The 23,721-nt window shown below is 45.8% G+C and overlaps 1 protein-coding gene across 1 annotated transcript in view; it reads left to right on the top strand.

Annotated features, from left to right (window-relative positions):
* CLPB (ClpB family mitochondrial disaggregase) overlaps positions 1 to 23,721 on the top strand; it is a 1,391,731-nt gene that overhangs the window by 908,660 nt on the left and 459,350 nt on the right. The window contains exon 10 of the mRNA XM_086933782.1: positions 10,059 to 10,103. Within this exon, the coding sequence (XP_086789908.1) occupies positions 10,059 to 10,103 (45 nt within the window). The remainder of the gene's footprint in view (positions 1 to 10,058; positions 10,104 to 23,721) is intronic.

Here is a 23,721-nt window from a genome sequence, read left to right as displayed (position 1 = left end):
GAGAAACTAGAAAACTATACCGGGAAACAGCTCAAGAGCTTCTGCAAAAATTTGAACATTTCCATGACCGGACTCTCCAGAAGGGAGCAGTTCCAAAAGGCGCTGAGGGCCTGGGTCAAGGCAAGGAATGCCCCTGGAAAAGATATTGAATTTGAGGATGCAGAACAGCAGCTGGAGGGACCCCTGACTCCAGAGTGGAGGGGTGCAACCTCCCCATTGGGTAGCAGTGTTTCAGGCCGAGGTCTGTCACCAGAGGAGCTGGCGGACAGACAGGCAACCCGAGATCATGAATTGAAGTTGGCAGAGCTGGAAATAAATGGGCAACTGGAGCTAGAAACCAAGAAGTTGGCCCTGGAAGAACTGAAAATGCAGCTTGCCCGTGACTTAAGAATGAGGAAACTTGACATGGAGCTTGAGGGGCTTGAGGCCAGGAGGGCTTCAGCCCAGCAACAAGAAATATGTGTAGCTCAGAGATTGAGCTTTGCTGAGTTGGAGGTGGAGTCCAGCTCAGATGGTGGCAGCAACATTAAGGTATCTAGTGCTGACAGCATAGTGCGCGCACCTAGAGATATGGCACCTGACTTGGAGGGGGTTAACATACATCAGGAGGTTCAAGGGCATGAGGTAGCTCCAGTAGTGCGCAGCGTCCCTGAAGGGAATAGGGTAGCTGGCGTAGGAGTTCATGGTCCTAGTGGTGGGAGGGATTCCCCCATGGTTGAGGTCCTGGTGGGTGAGTGTAAGGACTGCCCAGAAGAGTGTGGGTTGTGTGACACAGACAGTCCGCTACTGTCTGGCCAGTCTCAGAAGGATGGTGTGGAGTATGTGTGTGAGGCGCTGGATGGAGAGGTGAAGGATAGTTTGGTTAACCCTGCTAGGGGGCTGTGTAATCCAATTGTGGGAGAGCATACTTTAAGTCCCAGTTTTCCAGAGCTATGCCAACACCTGTTTGAGAGGGAGTTCTCTGACCCCAGGGAGCTCACATTGGAGGCAGACCTTGTGGTGGATTCCAGAGGGTCTGGAGAGGCATTGGGGTGTGTTCCTGTGGGGAGTGGCTTAGGCACCTTCCAGCCCAGAGTGGTGGAAGTGGCGCAGAGTAGCCCAGCTAGGTCCTGTAGTAGTTAGAGGGGTGTAGGGCCTCACGTCCTGTCCTTGAGGGGAAGGAGCGAGAATGGGTTTTGTCCCGGTAGTGCCCAACCTCAGTCTCAGAGCCTGGATGGTTCTTTAAGGGAACACCAGGTGGGGAGCCTAGGCTGTCCGGATGAGTCACCCGCGTAGGGCAATCCCCCAGTGGCTAGAGAACGTGGAGGCTCTGTAGACAGAGCTCCAGTAGTTCTGGTGTCTGGCAGTACCGCTCCAGTTGGGAGGGTGCAGAAGTCCAGAAGGAGGGGCGAGAGGAGGAAAGAGTCCCCAGTGGAAGAACCAGTGGGTCAAGGGCCAGCCAGCAGGGCTGTGTCCCCAGTGGATGACCATGGGGACACCACTTCTGTCCTGGGGGATCTTCCCGCACTGTCAGATGGACAGGGGTTGGGAGATCTGTGCCAGGCAGACTGTCGCACGACACATGAGCGATGTGCCACCCTCAGGGGGGGCATGCGTGCTCCCCGGGAAGTCCTGGTGCGCCAGGCAAGTGTTCAACTGCAGGGTTGGGTCCCTGAGTTGGAGAGCCAGGTTCAGGAGTTGTCTGACCTGGAGGGCAGGACCGCTGTAATCAGTGTCCTAGCCCATGTCGCTTCTAGGGGTACCACTCCAGTTGGGAGTGGGCAGTACTCTGGAAGGGGGTGCAGAGGGAGGGAGTCCTCGCGTCTGACCCCGGTGCAGTTTGAGGGTTTAGACCCTAGGATAGAGGGCCAGGTGCAGGGTGTCCCCCCTGACCTGGTGCCCCAGTTGCAGGATAGCACCCCTGAACTGGTGGGCGAATTGTGCAGGTCACCTGCCACAGGTGCCCTGACAACTCTGGAAGGGGGTACCACTCCAGGTGGGAGGGTACAGAGCCCCAAGGAGGAGGACCGGGTGTGGGAGAGCCCACCCCAGTTTTTGGTCCAGCTGTCAGGTACAGGCCTGGAGCTGGTGGGTCAGTGCCAGGATGACATACCTGACCTGACAGGAGGGAGAGTGGACAAAGGGTGCCAAGCACCTGGGGCTACTGCCCCCCACTCTCTGAGGCCACAGAGGTTTGGGAGCCCTGAGAGGCATGAGGCCTGGGTCTCAGCCCTGACTACTGTCAGTGGCCACTGTGATTTGATGACTGTCTGTTGGGACACACCTGTGAGCAAGTTAAGGTTAGAGGCTGCACAGGTGGTGTCCACAGAGGAAGAGAAGGGTGCCCCATGGAGTAGCTGGGTGGACCCTGAGAGTATGTACAGAGGATTTAAAATAGGTTCTGATTGGCGTAGAACTGGAATGTGCCCCTGCTGTTGCGGGCCAGGTCCATGTTCTATCGCCCTAAGCAGTGTAGCCCATTACAGTGGTGATTGGTCTACCCTGCGTTTTGGCTGGAAGGGGGTTGTGTTGGACCTGGCCCTCTTGGCAGGGTCATCCCTAAACTTTTTGCCTTCCTCCAATACTCTCTCTGACCTGTTTTTGTTGGTTTAATGACTCTGGGCACTTTACCACTGCTGATCAGTGCTAAAGTGCATATGCTCTCCCTATGTAAAGTGTAACTGTGATTGATATTCCTGATTGGTTCATTGGATTTACTGTCAGTTCCCAGTAAAGTGCACCAGGAGTGCCAGGGCTTGTAAATGCCAATACTGCCAGTGGGCCTGCAGCGCTGGTTGCACCACCCACAGAAGCAGCCTTAAAATGTGTCTAGGGTCTGCCATTGCAGAACCTGTGTGCAGTCTGGTACTGTCAGGCTGGCTGGGCAAGTGCACCCACTTGCCAGCCCCTAAACCTTCCCTTAACTTCATATTAGTCACCCCTATGGTAGGCCCTAGGGCAGGGTGCATTGTAAGTGTAAGGTAGGACATGCTCTGATGTGTGTGGCATGTCCTAATAGTGAATTACTGCCAGATTCGTTTTTCACTATTGTAAGGCTACCTGCTCCCTTTAGGCCAGATGGGCTGCTGGAATTATTACACTCTATAATACCAGCAGGCTCAGGGAACAGGGTAGAAAATAATGTTTAGTATGCCTGAACTCAGAATAATAAAATACTTCTTTTAGTAAAGTTTATTTTAATATCCTGTGTTTGCAAATGCTACTTTTAGAAAGTTAGCATTTGCTTGCCTAACCATTTCAGCCCGCCTCTGCTAGGATGTGTATCTGACTGTCTGGGATGTGTGAGTGATAGGGCTGGGGGATGACAGTTGGTGAATGCAAGGATTACACCTTAGTGGTAGGTAGGAGTGGGCCTGGACTTTTAATCAGGCTGTGCTCTGCCACCACAATGCTGGCTCCGCCCCCCTGGGGGGGCGACTGATGACTCAGCCTGCACCTGGCCCAGGAAGGGCGAAGCACCATCAACAAGGTACTCCTGGCTGATCCTGGCCACACAATGCTGGCTCAACCTCCTGCGGAGGTTGAGCCAGCATTGTGTGTCATTGTGTGGTGGGTTAGTGGTCATTGTGTGTGATGTTGCAAATGTTTGACCCTATGTACTCCAGAGTTTAGCCTAGACTGCTTGCGCCACACTACCTAGAGGGTGAGCAGGGGTTATTTCTGGGAGTAATCCTTTGCCCTGACTTAGAGGAGAGGGTCCCTGCTTGTCGCAAGTACATACATCAAAAGGCAGTATGATCTATTCCCATCATTGATCACGTCTGGGACCAAGGGGAGAAGATAATGCAGACCCCGGCATCTCTGATGCCAGTGCTATCCAGATTGGATAAAAAATACAAAGCGCCGGACACTGCCCCAGCTTGCCTTATCGGCCATCCGAAGCCTGATTCAGTAATAACCCAAGCGGCACAACGCAAGTCAAAAAATCCCTCAGCTGTTTTGACTGCGCCGCCAGATAAGGAGGGCCGGAAGCTTGACAATATAGGAAAAAAGTTTTCGTCCATGTTAGCTTTACAAGTGCGTGCATCAAACTCTTTGGCTCTACTAGGGCGTTATAACCGCCAAATGTGGGCAGACGTAGCTCCTTACTTGGGTTCTCTTCAAGAGGAGCAAAAAGAAGAAGTGAGGAAGATTCTCCTAGAAGGCGAGCGCTCCGCCTCGGAGATGATTGATGTGGCACTGGATATCGCGTCCACAGGTTTCCGACAGCTGGCAGGAGCTGTAGTCCTGAGACGCCAAGGTTGGCTTAAGGCAACGTCTTTTCGGCCTGAAGTTCAAGCCAAGGTGTTAGACATGCCTTATGACGGTAAACTTCTGTTTGGACAACACATCGACAACATGCTTCAAGGTATCAAAAAAGATACGGATACCGCAAGGGCTCTTGGTACTCTACAATATAAAAACCCTTCCTTTCGTGGCTCCAGAGGGAGAGGTCAGACCTTCAGAGGCAACAGTCAAGGATACAAATCCTCTTACAGCTCAGGCCAGCAATATAAAACCCAGTACCAACAGAGGCAACCGCAGAACCAGTCGTCCTACAACAAATCCTCCTTTCGCGGACGGGGGGGGAAGAAGGACACAGGCAGAAGACAATGACCTTTCTCTGACGCAGGTCTCCAGTTTCTCTCCACCTTACAAAGTTGGCGGGAGAATTACATCCTTCCTTCACAATTGGCAACAAATTACGACAGATCAGTGGGTCCTTCAACTTGTCAAATGCGGACATTCTCTGGAGTTTGTGGAACATCCTCCACATACGCCTCCGATTCCAATGCAGCACAAAAACCTAACACAACTACAATCGGAAATCTCCCTCATGCTCAGAAAAGGAGCGATAGAAAAAGTTCCCCGATCTCAGATAAACAAAGGGTGAAAAAAAGGAGACCTATACTGGACTTACGAAACCTCAACCAATACCTCAAAAAACAGTCATTTCGCATGGTATCAATTCAGGAGGTGCTACAACTTCTCAATGCAAACGATTTTATGGTGTCTCTCGACCTACAAGACGCCTATTTTCATATTCCGATCCACAAGAACCACAAGAAATTTCTCAGGTTCAAGGTGGCGGGCAAGCACTACCAGTTTTGAGTCTTACCCTTTGGTCTAAAATCAGCCCCACGCATTTTCACCAAGTGTCTGTCGCCAGTAGCAGCATACCTTCGCCAACAACATCACCAGGTATTCCCATACTTAGACGACTGGCTAGTCAAGGCACCTACTCACGCAGGCGTGACCAAGTCCTCCGACGCCTGTCTGCAACTTTTCAGTGCTCTGGGACTCACACTCAACAAAGAAAAATCTGTCCTTCAACCGTCCCAGTGTATCACGTTCCTCAGAGCTATCCTAAATACTGCTCAAAGAAAGGCCTTACCTTCAATAGAACGACAAGTGAAACTAAGGACCTTAGCCACCCGGATTCAGTCCAAAAAATCTATCACTGTGCGCCTCTACAAGTCCTTGCTAGGGATGATGTCCTCGAACATCCTCTTAATCCCACACTGCCGTCTTCATATGCGCCCACTTCAGGAGGCGCTATCTGCTCAGTGGACTCAATGCAGGGGATCCTTCGACGACGTCGTCTGGATCACTCCTCCCATAGTCCAGGCTCTGGATTGGTGGCGTCAATCTCAAAATCTGAGACGAGGCCTATCCTTCATACTTCCAACCTCGCCACACGTAATAACGACGGATGCGTCCTTGGAAGGATGGGGAGCGTTTCTTCAGGACCTCCAAATTAATGGTCAATGGTCCCTAGCAGAGAAACAACTACACATAAATCTCCTCGAATTGAGAGCGGTATACCTGGCACTAAAGGCGTTTCTACCCAGGATCAGGAATTCCCCAGTGCTTGTGAGGACAGACAACACCACCACAATGCACTATCTAAACAAACAGGGGGGAACACGTTCTCTGTCGTTGTCTCGAGAATCTCAAGAAATTTGGACCTGGCTTGTACAACACAACATTTCCCTAGGAGCGGAATACGTCCCAGGGACGGACAATGTCCTGGCGGACTCTCTCAGCAGGCAACGTTCCATGTGCCACGAGTGGCAGCTAGATCGTCATCTTCTCAGCTCAGTATTCGCCCGGGGGGGGCAAGCCACCTGTGGATCTGTTTGCGACTCGCCACAACGCAAAATGCCAACATTACGCAAGCTGGCATCCCCAACCAGGGTCCCTGGGGAATGCATTTTCGATCAGTTGGTGCAACGTGTTTGCTTACGCATTTGCGCCATTTCCCCTGATTCCCAGGGTTCTTCGGAAACTAAAGGCGGAGCATTGCACCCTGATCCTAATTGCTCCAGCGTGGCTGCGCCAACACTGGTTCACGGAGCTTCACCTCCTATCACAGGAACCGCCTATCCAATTCAAACCTGGCCCGACTCTCCTGACAATGAACCAAGGTCAAGTCCAGCATCCGGATCCAGCATCTCTCAGTTTGTCGGCTTGGCTCCTGAGTTCAGAGAGTTTCAGAACCTAGACATTTCTCAAGAATGCAGAACCATTTTAGCCCGGGCTCGGGCAGAGAGTACAAACAAAACGTATTCTCTTAAATGGAAAAGGTTCTGTGTATGGTGTTAAGCAAATAAGATACATCCTTTTTCTTCCACTCCAGCACAAATCCTTCCTTACCTGCTCCATTTAGCGCATTCAGGACTGGCGCATGCCTCCATTAAAGTTCACCTGGCTGCGATTTCGCGCTTCAGGCGTTCATCGACTGGCTCTACTCTCTGGTCCGACAGACTAGTTAAACAGTTTCTAAAAGACCTTTTCAGGACATTTCCTCCGGTGAGAGCTTTACCACCCACCTGGCAATTGAACATCGTCCTTGCTCAACTCATGAAACATCCATTTGAGCCAATACACAAAGCAGACATCAAATACCTGTCCTGGAAAACCGCTCTCTTGCTGGCGCTCACATCTGCAAGGCGGGTTGGTGAGCTACAAGCTTTCTCCATCCAGGATCCTTTCTTACAATTCAAACAGGACAGAGTTATTCTACGAACCAATCCTAAATTCATCCCCAAGGTTCCATCTAATTTTCACTTGAATGAGCCTGTAATTTTGCGGACTTTTTTCCCAAATCCAGTTTCTGCAGCGGAGAGGTCTCTCCACTCTTTAGACCTCAAGCGTTGTCTAAAATTCTACATTCATCGAACAGAACAGTTTCGGAAATCCAACCAACTGTTTGTTGCTTTCAGTAGACCTAGAAAAGGCCTTCCTCTGACAAAACAGAGCATTTCCCGTTGGATCTCAGCAGCAATAACTTTCTGCCATCAACAGGCAAATCATCCTCTGCTTTCAAGAGTGAGAGCTCATTCTACCAGAGCTGTCTCTACTTCAATGGCTCTCTTTGCAGGAGTGCCCATTCTCGACATATGCAGAGCAGCGACGTGGAAGACACCACACACGTTCACCAAGCACTACTGCTTGGATTCTGAACTCATGAAAGATGCAGCTGTGGGTCAAGCAGTACTTCGTCATCTATTTCACTAGAGGTGAGCCTTCTCTTTCATCCCACCTTCCTACTGCATTCTTGCACATTTCTTTATTTCATTCTTTGGCGGTACTTGTTCTGTTTCACAAATGGTATTCTTATATCGTGTGATTTTACATGTTGTACCTTACAAAATGTGCTGGATATTGCTTGTTACTCTGATTCAGGCATGTGAATCTATGAAAGATACCCATAATACTGGATAAGAAATGCGTTACTTACCTGTAACTGCAGTTATCCAGTATTGGTATCTTTCATAGATTCACATGCAACCCACCCACCTCCATTGGAAGGGCTCACCTTAGTTCTCTCAGTAGGTACTATTTAGCACTGTGCTTACGAAAATCTGAGGGACTAGGGCTCCTTCCAGGAAGGTTCTAGAGGGTGGTGAGATCTGATTGGCTCTTGGCCAAAGTTCAGTCCTTTTTTACAAAAGGACATGGATATGTTACTAATGAGAGGCCTCTGGCCTATTGTTATGTATATGTCTTTATGACATTACTTTCTTTATATACCGGGGACTCCCACCCCGACGACGGGGAATGATTCAGGCATGTGAATCTATGAAAGATACCAATACTGGATAACTGCAGTTACAGGTAAGTAACGCATTTCTTCTCTTTTCTCTGTCAACATTTCTCCTCCTTCTGGGTATCTTTCTATTCCATTGCTCTCCTCAAATACCAACTAGCTCTGTCTTTGTCGCATATTTATTTATTTGCCCCTACACAGACAATCTTACCTTGCTGTTTCATTCTCTATTTCTGACCTCAGTACTTCTATATATATATTACATTATACTGATTTCACACTCTGTCCACACAGTTTATGATATATGCCCCTTACCACAAATTCAGTCTGACCTCAGAATATTTCTTAAACAACGAGGGGTTGGGCAATATCTACGCCCAAACAGCACCACCACAGCATCACTCAGCACCACCACAGCATTACTCAGCACACAACAATATCGCTCAGGGCCACCACAGAATCACTCAGCAACACCACAGCATCACTCAGCAACACCACAGCAACACCACAGCAACACTCAGCAACATCACTGCATCACTCAGCACCATCACAGGATCACTCAGCAACACCACATCATCACTCAGGGCCAAGAATGCATCACTCAACCCCACCACAGGATCACTCAGCACCACCAGAGCATCACTCAGCACCACCTCAGCATCACTCAGCACCACCTCAGCATCACTCAGCACCACCTCAGCATCACTCAGCACCACCTCAGCATCACTCAGCACCACCACAGCATCACTCAGCAACAACACTTCATCACTCAGGGCCAAGAATGCATCACTCAACACCACCACAGGATAACTCAGCACCACCACAGGATCACTCAGCACCACCACAGCATCACTCAGCACCACCACAGCATCACTCACCCTCACCACAGCATCACTCACCCCCACCACAGCATCACTCACCGCCACCACAGAATCACTTAGCACCACCACAGCATCACTCAGCACCACCACAGCATCACCCAGCACCACCACAGTATCACTCAGCAAAACCACATCATCACTCAGGGCCAAGAATGCATCACTCAGCGCAACCACAGCATCACTCAGCGCAACCACAGCATCACTCAGCGCGACCACAGCATCACTCAGCACCACCACAGCATCACTGGGCCAAATATGTTCTCTCAATGTTTCAAGCTTTATTACAAATGTCACAAAAAGATGTTAATATTTCACTTCTGTTCTTGGATTTTCGTCACAATAAAATACACTGAACATAATCTTCACAAAAGTTATTTACAAAAGTTTAAGCTATTGCCAATATAAATTACAATAACTTTTATTTAAGTATTAAATATTAAAAAAATTAAAAGCCATTGTTATTTGTAATAGCAATACATGTAAGTCACTTAAATACAACACATATTGCATTACAAATGCTATAGGTGTCACATTTGCGAAAGTTATAACTATTGGCATTGTAAATGACAAAGCTATTATTTACGCTATTTTCAAAACCAACACATACATAAAAAATGTGCCATTTACAATACCAATAGCTCAAATGTTCCTAATGCGAGACCTATTGCATTGCAAATGCTTGTTGTATTTTGTAATCCCTAAACTAGCCATGTTTTGCAGTTTCCTTTGCTTAATTTGGTTAGAAGCACCATTATAATTCACAACAATAAAGTTACTAGCAGCAAGTTAAACTGTTGGTGCCTGACAGCATTTTGGGAAAGCTGATGGAAGGTTATAAGATGTGGAAAATGGAAAGTGACATACAGGAATAAAATGAAAGTCCAACAAACGTATCCAAGTCTCCTTAAAAGGCTTTTTCTGAACAAATGCTTCTCAACAAATGGCTCCAAAATACTTTTATACCTAGTGCTCCCAAGAGTGCTTTATGGACTGCTTACTAATGATTTTATCAAAATAACCACCTCTTATATTACACTGATATGTAAGTCTGAAATGATTTTGTTTGCAGAATATTATTTTGCTTTATTTAGTGGATAGTGTGGTAGAACTGCCTGTTTACAAATTATGTTTCAATTTTCCTGCAGGGCTTTATACGAATGGACATGTCTGAGTTCCAAGAGAAACATGAGGTAAGTAAACATTTAAGTAATTACCAAAAATATGTTTTTGCTGTTAAACTGTTGGACTGGTGAAAGGCAAGAGTTTCTCCTGCTACCAATAATGTCTCACTGAAATGAAGCTTTTTTGATAAATGCGTTTGGTCAACAGGGTTCAAACAGGTATATGTAAAAGAAAAAGATGTCTTGCATCCGCCAAATAAAAAGTCACTCTAGCAGCAGGTGAGTGTTCAATATCAGTTGGTCATTCTGCTGCTACTTAAGAAGTGGTTCCACCTGTACCGAAAGTGTGCAACATGTGGCAAACATGTTCCATTCTGAGATGCTTGAGAGCCTAGGGCACTCTTGAACATTTCCCAGGATCCTCAAAACGGTTCTTTCTTGTTAGTAGGTTTGCATGGTTTCTTAGAAAAAAATACTGGACATTTGTTTGTATTTTGCTACTCCGTGGAAGCCAATATCTTGTGGACAAAATAGGATTTATGTAAAATTGCCAAGATTATTTCATAAGTTCTGAATTATACCCCTATTTACTATAATAATTCTGAAACAAGTTAGCTCTCAAATACTTCTTAGCTGATATCCTTATACTTTTTCCGTTTATGTTTCAAAAAGGAGAAAAATACCGGGTTTCACTACATTTCCCAATTTCTTTACTGGCCCGGACTTAAAAGGCCTTAACAACGCTGGGCAGGCCGGTAAGAAATGGTAAAGTGGCAACCCTACTTGCTGGAGAGAGCTGCACTGTGGTTACCTAAATGTAGGTTCTGTCCCAGAAATGCAAGATTAAATTACCTTACTCCTTGTAATCTACTGCATTCCCAACATCAAAATTGAAAAATTATGTTGGAGTTTAAAACTGTGAATCAAGCAGGTGCATGGCATTTTGGTCCCATGACTACCTGCCTTGGTTAATTTGTGTTATGCATGCCTTTGGTCTCAGAATAGTTTATTCTGATCACCATTGTAGACTTTATCTGTGTCTTGGTCGGCTTATATCTGTCTGTAAAAAAATATAGTATCCCAACTGGTATTAATTGAAGGCAGTTAGCAAAGATATGCATACAACATTATCCGAAAGGAAGCAAGGCGACTCTATATGATTCTAACATGTGCTTGAGGCATAATTTTATGAACAAATATTTATTTACACAAAAGTAGAAAAAAGGAAAATAATTTGCAGTTATTGCAGCACTGCAGTATACAATTCACAAAGATGGAGAACAGCCCAAATTGTACGTGGTGCTCTAGGTGTGACAGTGAAAACCAAGGTAGCGACGCATGTGACAATGTGAAACAGCGTAGGTGGCGCGAGGTGACTGGTGCATAAATATAAAGTGAAATCACGATGAGAGACAGCCTCGTTGTATGTCCGTAGGGTTCGAAGTAACCACGGAGACTCCGTGATTAGTTCCTCCTGATCGTCCCTCAGCACTGCCCTCGACCCAGTCCTGATAAAGATCCTGAACTAACTAGGATCGAAACGCCGTCGACTTTCCAGCTCAAGTACAGGCGCAAGACACGAAGCGGTTCACTACATTGAATATACTAAAAATTAACTCTTAATATACTTGGAACCGCCGTGAACCAAATATTTCACTGTATATTTATGCACCAGTCACCTCGCGCCACCTACGCTGTTTCACATTGTCACATGCGTCGCTACCTTGGTTTTCACTGTCACACCTAGAGCACCACGTACAATTTGGGTTGTTTTCCATCTTGGTGAATTGTATACTTCAGTGCTGCAATAACTGCAAATTATTTTCCTTTTTTCTACCTTTGTGTAAATAAATATTTGTACATAAAATGATGCCTCAAGCACGTGTTAGAATCATATAGAGTCTACTTGCTTCCTTTCGGATAATGTTGTATGCAAATCTTTGCTAACTGCCTTCAATTAATACCAATTGGGATACTATATTTTTTTACGTTATCGCACCCCAATCCCAACACGGTTGACGGATACCTTACTCCTGTTTTTTTTTTACTATATTTGTCTGTAGCATGTCACCCGCTTGCTGTTCTTCTTCCTGGTCTCTAGTGCAGTCTTGCCACAATCCAGATGATCCTAAAGATAAAGCCCCTGACGGACCACCTTCTAGCAGCTGTAGAGGACTTTAGATCCCCCTGTCCAATTCATGGACTATTCTCCCGGTAGCCTGCCTTTCGCCAGAGTGAAGCCACATTGCAGTGGGGAGGAAAGCAAGAAACATATATTTCGAAACAAGCCTGAATCAGCTGCGGGTTCAACTGCCACAAATCAAATCTGCCCAACATGGCCAGCCTCACTCCTCTTTGAAAATGTAATCGTCACACCTACAAATCTTGGTGCAGGCATCCACAGCAGCGAAAGGACTATAGTGCTTAAACTCTCAATGGACACACTTCAATCAAAAACAATGGATACTCAATATCTTCATGGATCTTCTGTGCATCCTCCACATCATTTGAGACTGCAGAAGGAAATACAAAAGCTTCTACTTCTGATTCACTAAAAATACAGGGGGCATCTGAACAGTATTAGATCTTTCTGTTTTCAATCTGTTTCTCTTTGTTGACTCTTTCCACACTGACGCAAGCTCAGACCATGAGGACACGCTTCTCAAGCGAGTAGATAACAGCTGTAGATTTCAACCAGTAAAGGAAGAATGTCACCATTGCACGAGAATCTCCATTTGACACTTTCACTATCTCTACAGATACCTATCATTTGGCCTACAGCTGCTTGTAGTGTGTTTGCAAAGCTCCACTTCGTGATTGCACCTATCACGATATGTGCTATACATCTACAATTTCAGCGGATGTGTGAACCTAGTATTCCAGACTAAGATGTTCTATGCATAGTCCATGGAAGGAAAGCCTGATGGTGCATTCATAACATTGGTGCTGTTTGCAGAATGGCTACATGTCTTTGTCAGGGAAGGGTCCTGAGGACAGTTCTGGAAACTAATTTCCCATGAAGCCACAGAACTCTCATGACGTTTTCAAATGGTGGTGGTCATTTTGAAATTATCAAGTATAAGTTTCCTCGTGTTCCACAACATCCTTGCAAGGCAATCAAGGTATTTTGTTCCTGCAGCCAGGACCTTGTTACCAGATATTGTGAAAATCTTGATATTGATTTTGTTTTTGGGCGGTGTTTGAAGTCAAAGCTGAATTCAGAAAAGTATTGGGAATTCAGTCGCACTTTACAACCTAACTTCAGTAGTACTGTTGCAGAGTTATTTCTGAAGGAGTGTAAGCTAATATTTTCTTTTGCTAATTTAGATAGTAAGATATGTAATGTACAGGAAGGATCCTCATCTCCTTAAAAGACTGCAGGTAGTCTTATGATGCATGTATTGTATTTAAGGTAATGCTATGTTCTGAGTAAAGAGGTTTATTTGGTATCAGTGCAAACTGTATGATTCTGAATAATGTTTTTTTTATTTTGCAGTTTAAGAAGCAGCCTTGAATGTGTATCAGAGCCAGAGTGTGTATACCCACAAATACAGAACGTAGTTACCTTGTCAGATAAGGGAGTGAAATTATGCCAGTATACTAGATAGATATTATCGATTTGCAGTTCCAGGAATGTTTCAGAGTTTCACTAAAAACAGAGAGTCTAGGAATAGAGATATGCTTAATCTATATTATTTGTTAGACCAATTGTTCAGTAGCGCAATACGGTACTAAAAATATGAATCTGATCTTTAGATATCCACTCTGATCCAGTAGACTTCAGTGTCCAACAGAGTAATGTGTCAGACTGGTGATATTTTCTATCGCTGGTTTCTCCCTTATATTTCTCCCCTTTATTCCGGATTTATTGCTAACTAGCATCTTCCTGTTCTTATGCTTTACAGTGGATACGGAGAAGTGCAGAAAACCTAATCAATCCAGTTGGATTCCGAATTCAATTTAGTGCATTTTCAGAGGACTCAATATTTGCCTATATGGAAAAGTGTATCCACTTTTTGGATAAAAAGCTCAGTCTCCATTGCTCGGGGACTACAAACCATTTAGAACACCACAGTTAGACTTGTCCTTGACCTTCCCCAATGGATCAACATAACCTAAAAAAACTGACCCCATCATACAAGGCCCTACCCAACCAAGGACACGACCAAATCAACCACCACCTGACGTTCCACCAACCGCCACACAACTATGCTCCGCATGCCTTTCACTCGCCCATACTTCCCACATCAACAGAAGCTTGAGCAGAGGGCGCTCCTTCTTTGCAACAAAGTATGGAATGGCCTCCCCTTCTCTACAGGAATTCCGAAATGTGCTCAAGACCTGGCTATTCGACTTAATCCCTTGTACCCTCCTAGCGCCTGGATACCCTCTCGGGTGATAAGCTGCGCATTAAAAATCGACTGATTGTTGATTGATTTATTGTTCATTAGGAGAGCCTTCACCTGGTTTCAAGCACTTGTATTCAATCTGCTATTTCCCAAGAATCACAAAAAAACTTCTCGGTAGATTAGAGTAGTAATAGACTCTTTACGGTGTCTAATATTTTCATCTTCAAAGACAATCAGGTCATCTTATTTCCCAGTTGTCCTTACAACCTCTGTATGATGCTTTAAAATTTCATGTGTGATGCCACTTTACATCCTTGCTTGCCATTGGCTTGTTTACAGGTGAGGATTTAGAAGCATCATATTTTTGAGAAGTGGGTTAATTCTGAACAGCCTTAGTTAAAAAAAACATAGTCCCTAGCCGACTGCAGATGCCTGCAGAACTGTAGAGTCCACACTGCTTAACTTGATCTTTTTAAGTGTCTCATTCGTCTACTTGCATTACAGTGGCTGAGAAGTGATAATACTACATGAAAAACACTGTAGACACAGCACACCTCCCTCCCTAAATACCACAACATCAAACAAATAGATAATGTGCCGAAATAAACATAAATGAATATAACTAGTGTTAACAAAACGAAAATGATACAAATGAAGTAAATTGTAACACAAACTAAAAGAAATTGCATTAAAGTATTAACAACTGGATACAATTTCAAATTGTGATAGCATAAAGATTGAGCTTGGTAACATTGTTGGTGGAAAAAAACAAGGTTGGAAAAAATAAGAATAATTTACTCAACAAATTGTTATGTTTTTCTGTTATAAACATGTCACCATGTTTACAGGCCACTGGGACCAAGATGCCTACCATTTGTAAATGCGACACTTTGAAATGGGAGAAAATTAAAATGACTCATTTTATGGAATCCATAGACATAGTTAACTCTTCAGTTTAATTTTTTCTCATTTCAAAGTGTCACATTTACACACAGCAGGCCAGCCATAGTGCCCCTAATCTATGTATTTTGTTCAAACCATTGTATTTGGCTCAATGGACATTAGGCTTGATGTCATTGAAGCTGGGCATGGTAGCAATGCGAAAGTTGCCTGGTCTTCAGTAGCTCGCAATGATTTTCACTTATAGAAGTAGCACTCACTACAGAAAAGGTTGGAGACCCCTTATTTAAAAGAAGAAGCAACAAGGAATTTCGACCCACAACAATAGCACAAATTGCTGATGTTAGAATTTTGTTTCCTCTGCAATGGTTTGATTGAAAACTTTGCTCTCTCTAATAGTGCATACAGATTCCCCCACATATGTGTTTAGAATTTTAGCTTATTCTTTTGAATTTTGTATACTGTTCACTATTTCCATAACTTCTTTGAGAGACAGGTTTTTACACGTCAATAATGTTTCTTGTATTTTGTATTTGTATTTGTATTATTGTAAGACTTGGTGATCAGTTAGTCTTGGGCGAGTTGGTCAGCAAAGTTTTCAATTTCTCACTTAGCTGCTAAAACTCTTAACAAGCTACATACTTGTCAACAGTTTCCATGAAAAATGTTCCCTAGAAAATAACTGGTGCCTTCTGATGTTAGCAGTGTGCAAAAGTACTTTTCCAGTCTTAATGAATCATATTCATCAGTCTCCTCGTCATCCTCATCAGGTGAAAATGTAGGTAGATGTGCAAAAACGTCTTGCCCTTCCATGCCCAATGAATGTTCTGACAACCATAATTTCCTGTCAGGTTTAATTCAAAACAATCAATGGCTCCAAGAAAAGCATTGAAAGCTCTGAACCACCTTTCACAAGCAATGGGTGATTCTCCAGATGATTGCAAGAAAGGTGGTTGAGAACAGATTGATTACATGGTTACCACTCAAAGCAATACTGTTTTTGGTAAGTAGTGTAAAAGGTGTAATATAAGCTAAGTTCAAGGGGCCTCATTTACAAGAAAGTACCGCCAGGCTGCGGCCCTTTCAAAGTATGGGGATGTGTCATATCTACAATGATATGATGGATCCCTTTGCTCTCCCCTGCGCTGGCGCACAATAAGCTGCCATGCGCCGACGTAGCCCACTTTGCATCATAGTGCAAGGATGACTGCATCACTGGGAGGATTGTTTCTCATCCAGGGGTATACTCATCAAAGTCATAAGCAGTAAATTATCCCCACCCACGTGCTGGATCCCGGAGCAAATAGCAATAGATATACATATATATATATGTACATACATATACAGGTGTATGCATAGATCATAAATTATCTATAATTTACAACACCATACACCTAAATATGTATGTATAGCTACATATATGTCCATATGCAGCCCCATCCAAGAATCTAAAACAACAGGGTAAACAGCCAAAAAATACATCAAGTATATATGTAAAGCAAGTCTCTCAGGATTGCACATGATAGAGACTATACACTGTAAAAGTGAAATACCAAAAAACTATTTATTTTCCAAAATAGATAATTGCAGGTTGTTTAGCCCATAGGCTGCATAAGAATAACTGTCTTAGTACAGAAACTGGCACCTTGCCTTTAAGGGTTACAGGAATATGAACACTTTGCCTTTAAGAACCTCAGAGAGCACTCTGCTCCCATCATGCCCCACAGGTGACAGTTAGGTCAGTTGGATCAGTTCTTTTTTCTGGCTCCTTCTGTTAGGATCCAGGAACTTGAGCTCGACATTTTTTTGACTTCTCAGTCAGAAATTGTTATTTTTCTTGGGTTTTTGCGACTTCTCCTTTACTGGCAAAGGTTTTTCAACCTTTTCTGACAGACTTTCTTTATTTTGTCTGTCAAAATGCCTGCCCTTTTTCGCAAATGTCCAGCCTCTGGGAAGACGAAGGCAATTTCAGATCCACATTCAGTGTGTATCGCCTGTATTCCTTCTAGTCACAAGGTAGACTCCTACTATCATTGTAAAAAAAATTTGACAAGAACTTTACGAGATAGAGAGAGGATTCGCCTTCAAGCTGTGATGGAAAGAGAAAGAGCCCGATTGGAAAGTGGCCTTGCGTCACAGGAGCCCTCCTCTCATCAAGAACACAGACGCCATCGTCACTCTGACTCTTCTACTTAACAAAAAAAGGCAGATTCCAGATTGTTCCCCTACAACATCCCTTCTGCCGTCGAAGAGAAGGGTTACACAGTCTCCGACGTCAAGACGGCGCGAGTCTCTGTCGTTGAGAAGGGCTTCGACGTCGAAGCATACAGCCTTGGGCTGCTCAAGGTATGTTAAGGATATGGGTCAGTTGACATCTAAACATCCATCGAAGTCTAGACTCCAATCGAGTTCGAGACACTCTCCGCCGCCACACTGTAGGTCGACGTCAAGAAGTTTGCCAACGGCGAAGACCCTAGAGATCAGTCGACGTCGAGAGCTAGGTCGACGTCAAGGAAGCGTGCACACTCGCCATCGAAATCACCTCGACGACATGGAGGATCGACGTCGAGGTCTCCTTTGAAGAGGGCGAGGTCGCCGTCGAGAGCTATGTAAATGTAAATTGTAAATTGATACTTGTATAGCGCACTACTCACCCGCAAGTGTCTTAAGGCGCTTGTACGAATACCACTGTGGAACCCATCCTGGCTTTCCCTGTGAGGCGTCCACTCCTGGGCACCCCCAAGGTGGAGGCCAGGCATCCTTAGCATTGTGGGGGCCGTTGTGAAGATTAAGCAAGCTATTGCCCAGAGTTGCAGAGTGGGACTCCATGATTGGAATAGGCACCGAGGCGAGAATTATCAGGTCCGTGGAATTTCTGAGCCCAAGAGCCGCCAAGGCGGGGAATTGAACTCTGGTCCCGGGCTAGACCTCTGCATCAGGGTCTGCCGCTCTAACCATTGAGTCACACTATGGGTCCTTAGCTCTCCCAACGTCGAGGGAGAAACAAGGTTCATCGTCGAAGGAGGTGTGCATATGTCGACGTCGAGGCCATCGACGTTGAGGGGAAAAGAGCCTTCTGTGGCTGCAGAGGAGGCTACAGGGGCATCTCATTCACCATCAAGGTCCTCATCGTCACCAGGACTCCATATTGTCCAGGTTTCCCCGGAGGGCTCTCTGAAGATTGCTGTGGAGCCTTGTCGTAGGCAGTCTAAAGTTCTTAGTAGCCCGGGCTCGGGCTATTCTCGTACCTACTCTCCTTCTCACCAGTCACAATCTTCGTCACGTCCTGAGGTCCCGAGGGGATCACCACGTAGATCAATATCTCCTACAGTGGTTTCGTCCAGGAGAAGAACTCCGTGCAGATCGCGCTCTCCACTGTCTCATCATGGACGCTCCAGGAACAGGTCTTGTTCCCATCATTCTTCGACGAAGAGAAGGCGACAGAGATCTCCCACATGGCATTCTTCTTCTCCTTCTACTAGGACCTCTGTGAGAGACTATTCTCCCACTTTCACGTCTACTCTGCCTTCAAGAGTGTCTCCCATTGATAATCTCACCACCTTTAATGAGGTTCTCTTCAGAGGAGCGAACAAGTTGAACATTACTATGTCTGTTCCTACCGTTTCCTCTTCGGTGATATTTGAGACCTTCCATCACCGTTCTTCAGCCAGACATCTGCTCCCTCTTGTCCCTGGTATTATCGAGCTAGCAACTCAGACCTTTCTGACGCCAGCAACATTGGGTTCTGTGCCTTCCTGGATAGCAAAGAAGTAAAGGCTCCAGACCAAGATCCACTGTTTCTTCGCTCTGACCCTCCTTCGGACTCAGTCATTGTGGCAGCGGCGAGGAAGACACACTCTTCGACCTCTTCCTCATCGGCTCCTCCGGACAGGGATAGCAAACTCATGGGCTCTATGAGGAGAAAGAGTGTAACACCTCAGCATCTTTCATGAAAGTCGCCAGTGCCTCCGCTCTGCTGGGGAGGTATGATAGATCCTTGTGGGATTCTCTGGCCCTTTTTGCAGACAAACTTCCTAAGGAAAACCAGCAGGATTTCTGTGAAATACTTCAGGAGGGAGGTCTTGTTTCAAATAAGTTCATTAGTGCCTCGGCTGACTCCGCTGATCTTTCTGCACACGGGTACTCTCATAATAGGCGTTCTGCTTGGCTCCACTTGACTGGCCTTAAGCCTGAGGTTCAGTGCAAGATCTCTAACTTGCCATTCAATAGGTCTTCCCTATTCGGTCCCCATGCTGATGATGAGATGACGAAGATGAAAGCGGAACTGGACACAGTAAAGGCTGTAGGTTTGAAGAAAAGAAAGGAATTTCGTAGACGTTTTCGCTCCTACGATAAACGACTATTCCAGCAGAGGAGTCAAACTTCGCAATGTTCGTCACAGGGTCATCAGCAGCAGCAGAGGTTTCATTTTCACCAAAGAAGACCAGGTAGAGGGAGAGGAAATAATGCGCAGCAGACACCTACCTCAAAGCAGCAGGGAGTGCTTCCTCTAAACACGTTTTCCACTCGGTAGGACGAAGTATCGCTGGTCATCTGGAGGGGTGGAAACAAATCACCAATGACAAATGGGTGTTAAATATTGTTGAGAATGGATATCTACTAAATTTCAAGAGTCCACCACCATCGATTCCTCCGTGAGGAGAAATCCACATGTGTCATCCTGTTTTGCAAGAGGAATTAAAAAATCTTTTACTAAAGAAAGCCATAGAGTATGTTCCGATTCATCAGAGGCGCCATGGAATATACTCTTGCTATTTCCTGGTCGAAAAAAGAGGTCCTTCAGAGGAGTACAGACCAATTCTAGACCTGTGTCTCCTGAACGTATATATCCGCAAGGAAAGGTTTCGGATGCTTGCTCTGCACCAGATCTTCCCTCATCTGCGTCAAGGAGACTGGTTGTGCTCCAAAGATCTACAGGACCCTAATTTTCACATTCCAGTGTCCAGAAAACATCTGAAGTTTCTCCGTTTTCAAATTGCTTGGCTTCACTATCAATTCCGAGTTCTGCCATTCGGACTCAAGTTAGCTCCACTGACTTTTTCAAAGAGCATGGCAGTGGTGGCGGCCTTTCTTCTCAGGCGAAGGATCTTCATTTACCTGTATCTGGATGACTGGCTTCTGAAGACTTCTTCTCCATCTCAACTTCAATCTCCAACTACTGAACAAGCTGGGCTTGAGAGTCAATTTCAAAAAATCGATTCTCAACCCTACCCAGAACATTCACTACCTAGGATCAACACTAGACACTGGAGGCAAGCGTGTCTCCTTCGGCGGAGAGATTTTCATCGATCAAGATGAAGTGCCAGCATCTCCTACAGTCTCTCTACCCAACGGTAAGACAAGTATCCTCTCTCCTGGGATCCATGGCTTCCTGCATAGTCATAGTCCCAAATGCCCGTTTGCACATGCGGCCCCTACAACAAGCTCTGGAGGACTAGTGGGTTCAGGCCTCAGGCAGTTGGGAGGATCACATCACTCTTCTTCAGTCTGCCAGAGACTCAATCAGGTGGTAGACAAGGAGATCAAATCTGATGAAAGTTGTTCCCTTCCTTCAGGAGACTCCAACTCAGACCATAGTAACAGACGCATCCCTACAAGGTTGGGGTGCTCACATGGATCACCTTCAAGTACAGGGTCTATGGTCAGAAACGGAGAAGGGCTATCATATCAACTTACTGGAATTGAGAGCCGTTCATCTAGCTCTCAAGTCGTTCTTCCCGTCTCTTCAGTCCAGTTCTCTCTTGATTCAAACAGACAACACCACAACAATGTTTTATCTGAACAAGCAGGGAGACACCAGATCCAGAATTCTTTCTCAGGAGGCGCAAACAATCTGGAAGTGGTTACTGGCAAGAAACTTGACCATCACAGTGGTCTATGTGCCGGGTGTTCTAAACATCCAGGCGGACTTTCTCAGTAGAGAGTTCGTAGAAGCGCACAACTGGGTGCTTAACGACGAGGTAACTCAAGATATCTCTCTAAGATGGGTCATTCCGGACATAGACTTGTTCGCAGACGCAATAAACGCCAAATGCCCCATCTGAGCATCCACGTTTCGCCAACCAGGTTCAAGCGGGAATGCTCTGTTGATAAGCTGGTCTCAGAACCTACTCTATGCCTTTCCCAGCTACCTCTCATTCCGGCAGTGATCACCAAGTTCTACAAGACCAACTCCAGGATGATTGTGATCGCTCCGGAGTGGCCACGACAGTGGTGGTACCCGGACCTTCTACAACTCTCCGAAGTCCCACACCGGAGATTACCTTACCGTCCGGACCTGCTATCCAAGAACCAGGGGAGAGTGTTTCACCCAAACCTCTCTTCGCTCAGACTGACGGCATGGCTCCTGAAGTCCTGCAATATAGACACTTAGACTTACAAGCGGACTGTATGAGCATCCTAAGAGAAGCTAAAAGACCTTCTACCAGAGCTCCCTACACTTTCAAGTGGAAGCCTTTCTACATTTGGTGCTTGAATAATGGTCATGGCCCAGTTAAAGGACAGGAGCAAGTCATTCTGCCTTATCTTTTGTATCTAGCTAAGTCAGGCTTACAGTTCACATCTATTACAGTTCACTTGGCTGCAATCACGGCATATAGGAAGTCTCCTAGGCAGGGTTTCTTTTTCAAGATGCCAGTGGTGAAGGAATTTCTGAAGGGGCTAATGTCTTGGAAAGTGGCCTTCTTGGTGGCCATTACATCGGCACGTAGAGTCAGCAAACTGCTGGCCTTGTGCAGCAAAGAACCCTACACTGTTTTCCATTCAAAAAGGGTGGTTCTTAGAACTCATCCTACTTTCCTGCCAAAAGTGGTTTCAGATTTCCACATTAATCAGGGAATCACTTTACCTACTTTTTTCCCTAACCCGTCTACTCCCCCTGAAAGGGCTTTGCACTCCTTAGATCCTAAACCGCGAATAATGTAGGGTAACATAAAGCAACAGCAGGCATTTGGACGGCACAAAGTCAACAAGTGGTAAAATAAAGAATAGCATTACATGATAGCAGGCAGTTACTGTTGACCATTATGAAGCTATGCATCCTATTCACGCAAAATTAACAACAGGAGACATGCTTTCAGATAAGGACAAATGGGCCCTAAAGAGTAGGTTATGTAAATCATAAAAATTGCATCGTGCGTGAACTGGACCTATCATACACAGTGGATACCCAAAGGTAAAAGGGAAATCAACAATCCCTTAGAACAAAAGGTAAAGAGAAAACCAAGCAACTTAGCATCAGTCTGTGCACAGATATCAAATATCGCATATATGGGGTCAAGCAGTATCTAGCATGGATAGCGTATAAGAGGTACAGGGCGTCCACATACAAACAGAACATGTTGAAATTGGACAGAGAAGTGCCAGGGGTCTGAACATACAGGGGTCACATTTGATCGAGGGGGCATCGGAGACCTGGTCCCGGAAGGAGCCCAGCCTATGATCCCATGTCAGAGGGGAAGGACTGACCCAACCGGGGCAGCACATATGTTGATCATGAATAGTAGCAATCAAAGGGGGCCGTTACACCCTATCATCCTGTGCCAAAGACCCAGCCACTGGGGCGGGGGAGGCCGCCCTGGTCGCCGCCCACTGTACAAAGGGCTCCCAGATATCACGAGGTCGAGAGGCAGCAGGCATAGACTCCCAGTTGAGTATGACCATTGGCAGCATCCGATAGCCAGTCTGAGATCTTGGGCAGCCTACGTCTTCCCCACTTGAGTGCAATCTGTCGTTTAGCGTACAGCAAGAGTAGAGCATGCAATTTCCTCCTGTTAGGCAATGTTTCGTTTACCAACCCCAGCAGGCCCAGATGTGGGGATGGTTCGTCAGTCCTGCCAACTATCTGATTTACCCAAACAAATATCTCTTGCCAGAAATCAATGAGCTTAGGGCAGAACCATGCAACATGCAAAAAATGCCATTGTCAAGACCGTATCTCCAACATTTGGCATCTTCACGTTGGCGCATGCGGTGGAGGCTGATCGGGGTACGATATAGCGATGTAAGAATTTGAAGTGAATGAGGCGTAATCTGTAATTGGGCGATAGCTCCATTAACTGTTTGCAACAGAAGGACCATTGTTCCTCAGTAAGAGGGGGGTCCAGCTCGGCATTCCAGAGAGCCATAGACCGAGGCTGCACTACGGGGGCCTGGTCCTGCATTTCATTATATTAGCGTGTCACTAGTTTCTTGGGTGAGGCGCAGGCTAGTATATTTTGCAAGGCATTAAGCGTGGGAGGCGCCTCAGGAAAATTCTCCCAGAGAAGCTAGCTTTAACAGGTGATACAGGAACACCTCCTGAAATGGGGCGTCCCCCCGTCCTCCTGTGTTGATGGGTCCCGGAAAACCCAGTCTGGGTACAGATCAGCAAAGGTGTTAAGGTGGGTGCCTCCAAGCACTATCTCGCCACCACGAGT

Source organism: Lissotriton vulgaris, chromosome 8 (genome assembly GCF_964263255.1).
Source record: "Lissotriton vulgaris chromosome 8, aLisVul1.2, whole genome shotgun sequence".
Classification (NCBI taxonomy): Eukaryota; Metazoa; Chordata; class Amphibia; order Caudata; family Salamandridae; genus Lissotriton; species Lissotriton vulgaris.
This window is presented reverse-complemented; position numbering and strand designations above follow the sequence as displayed.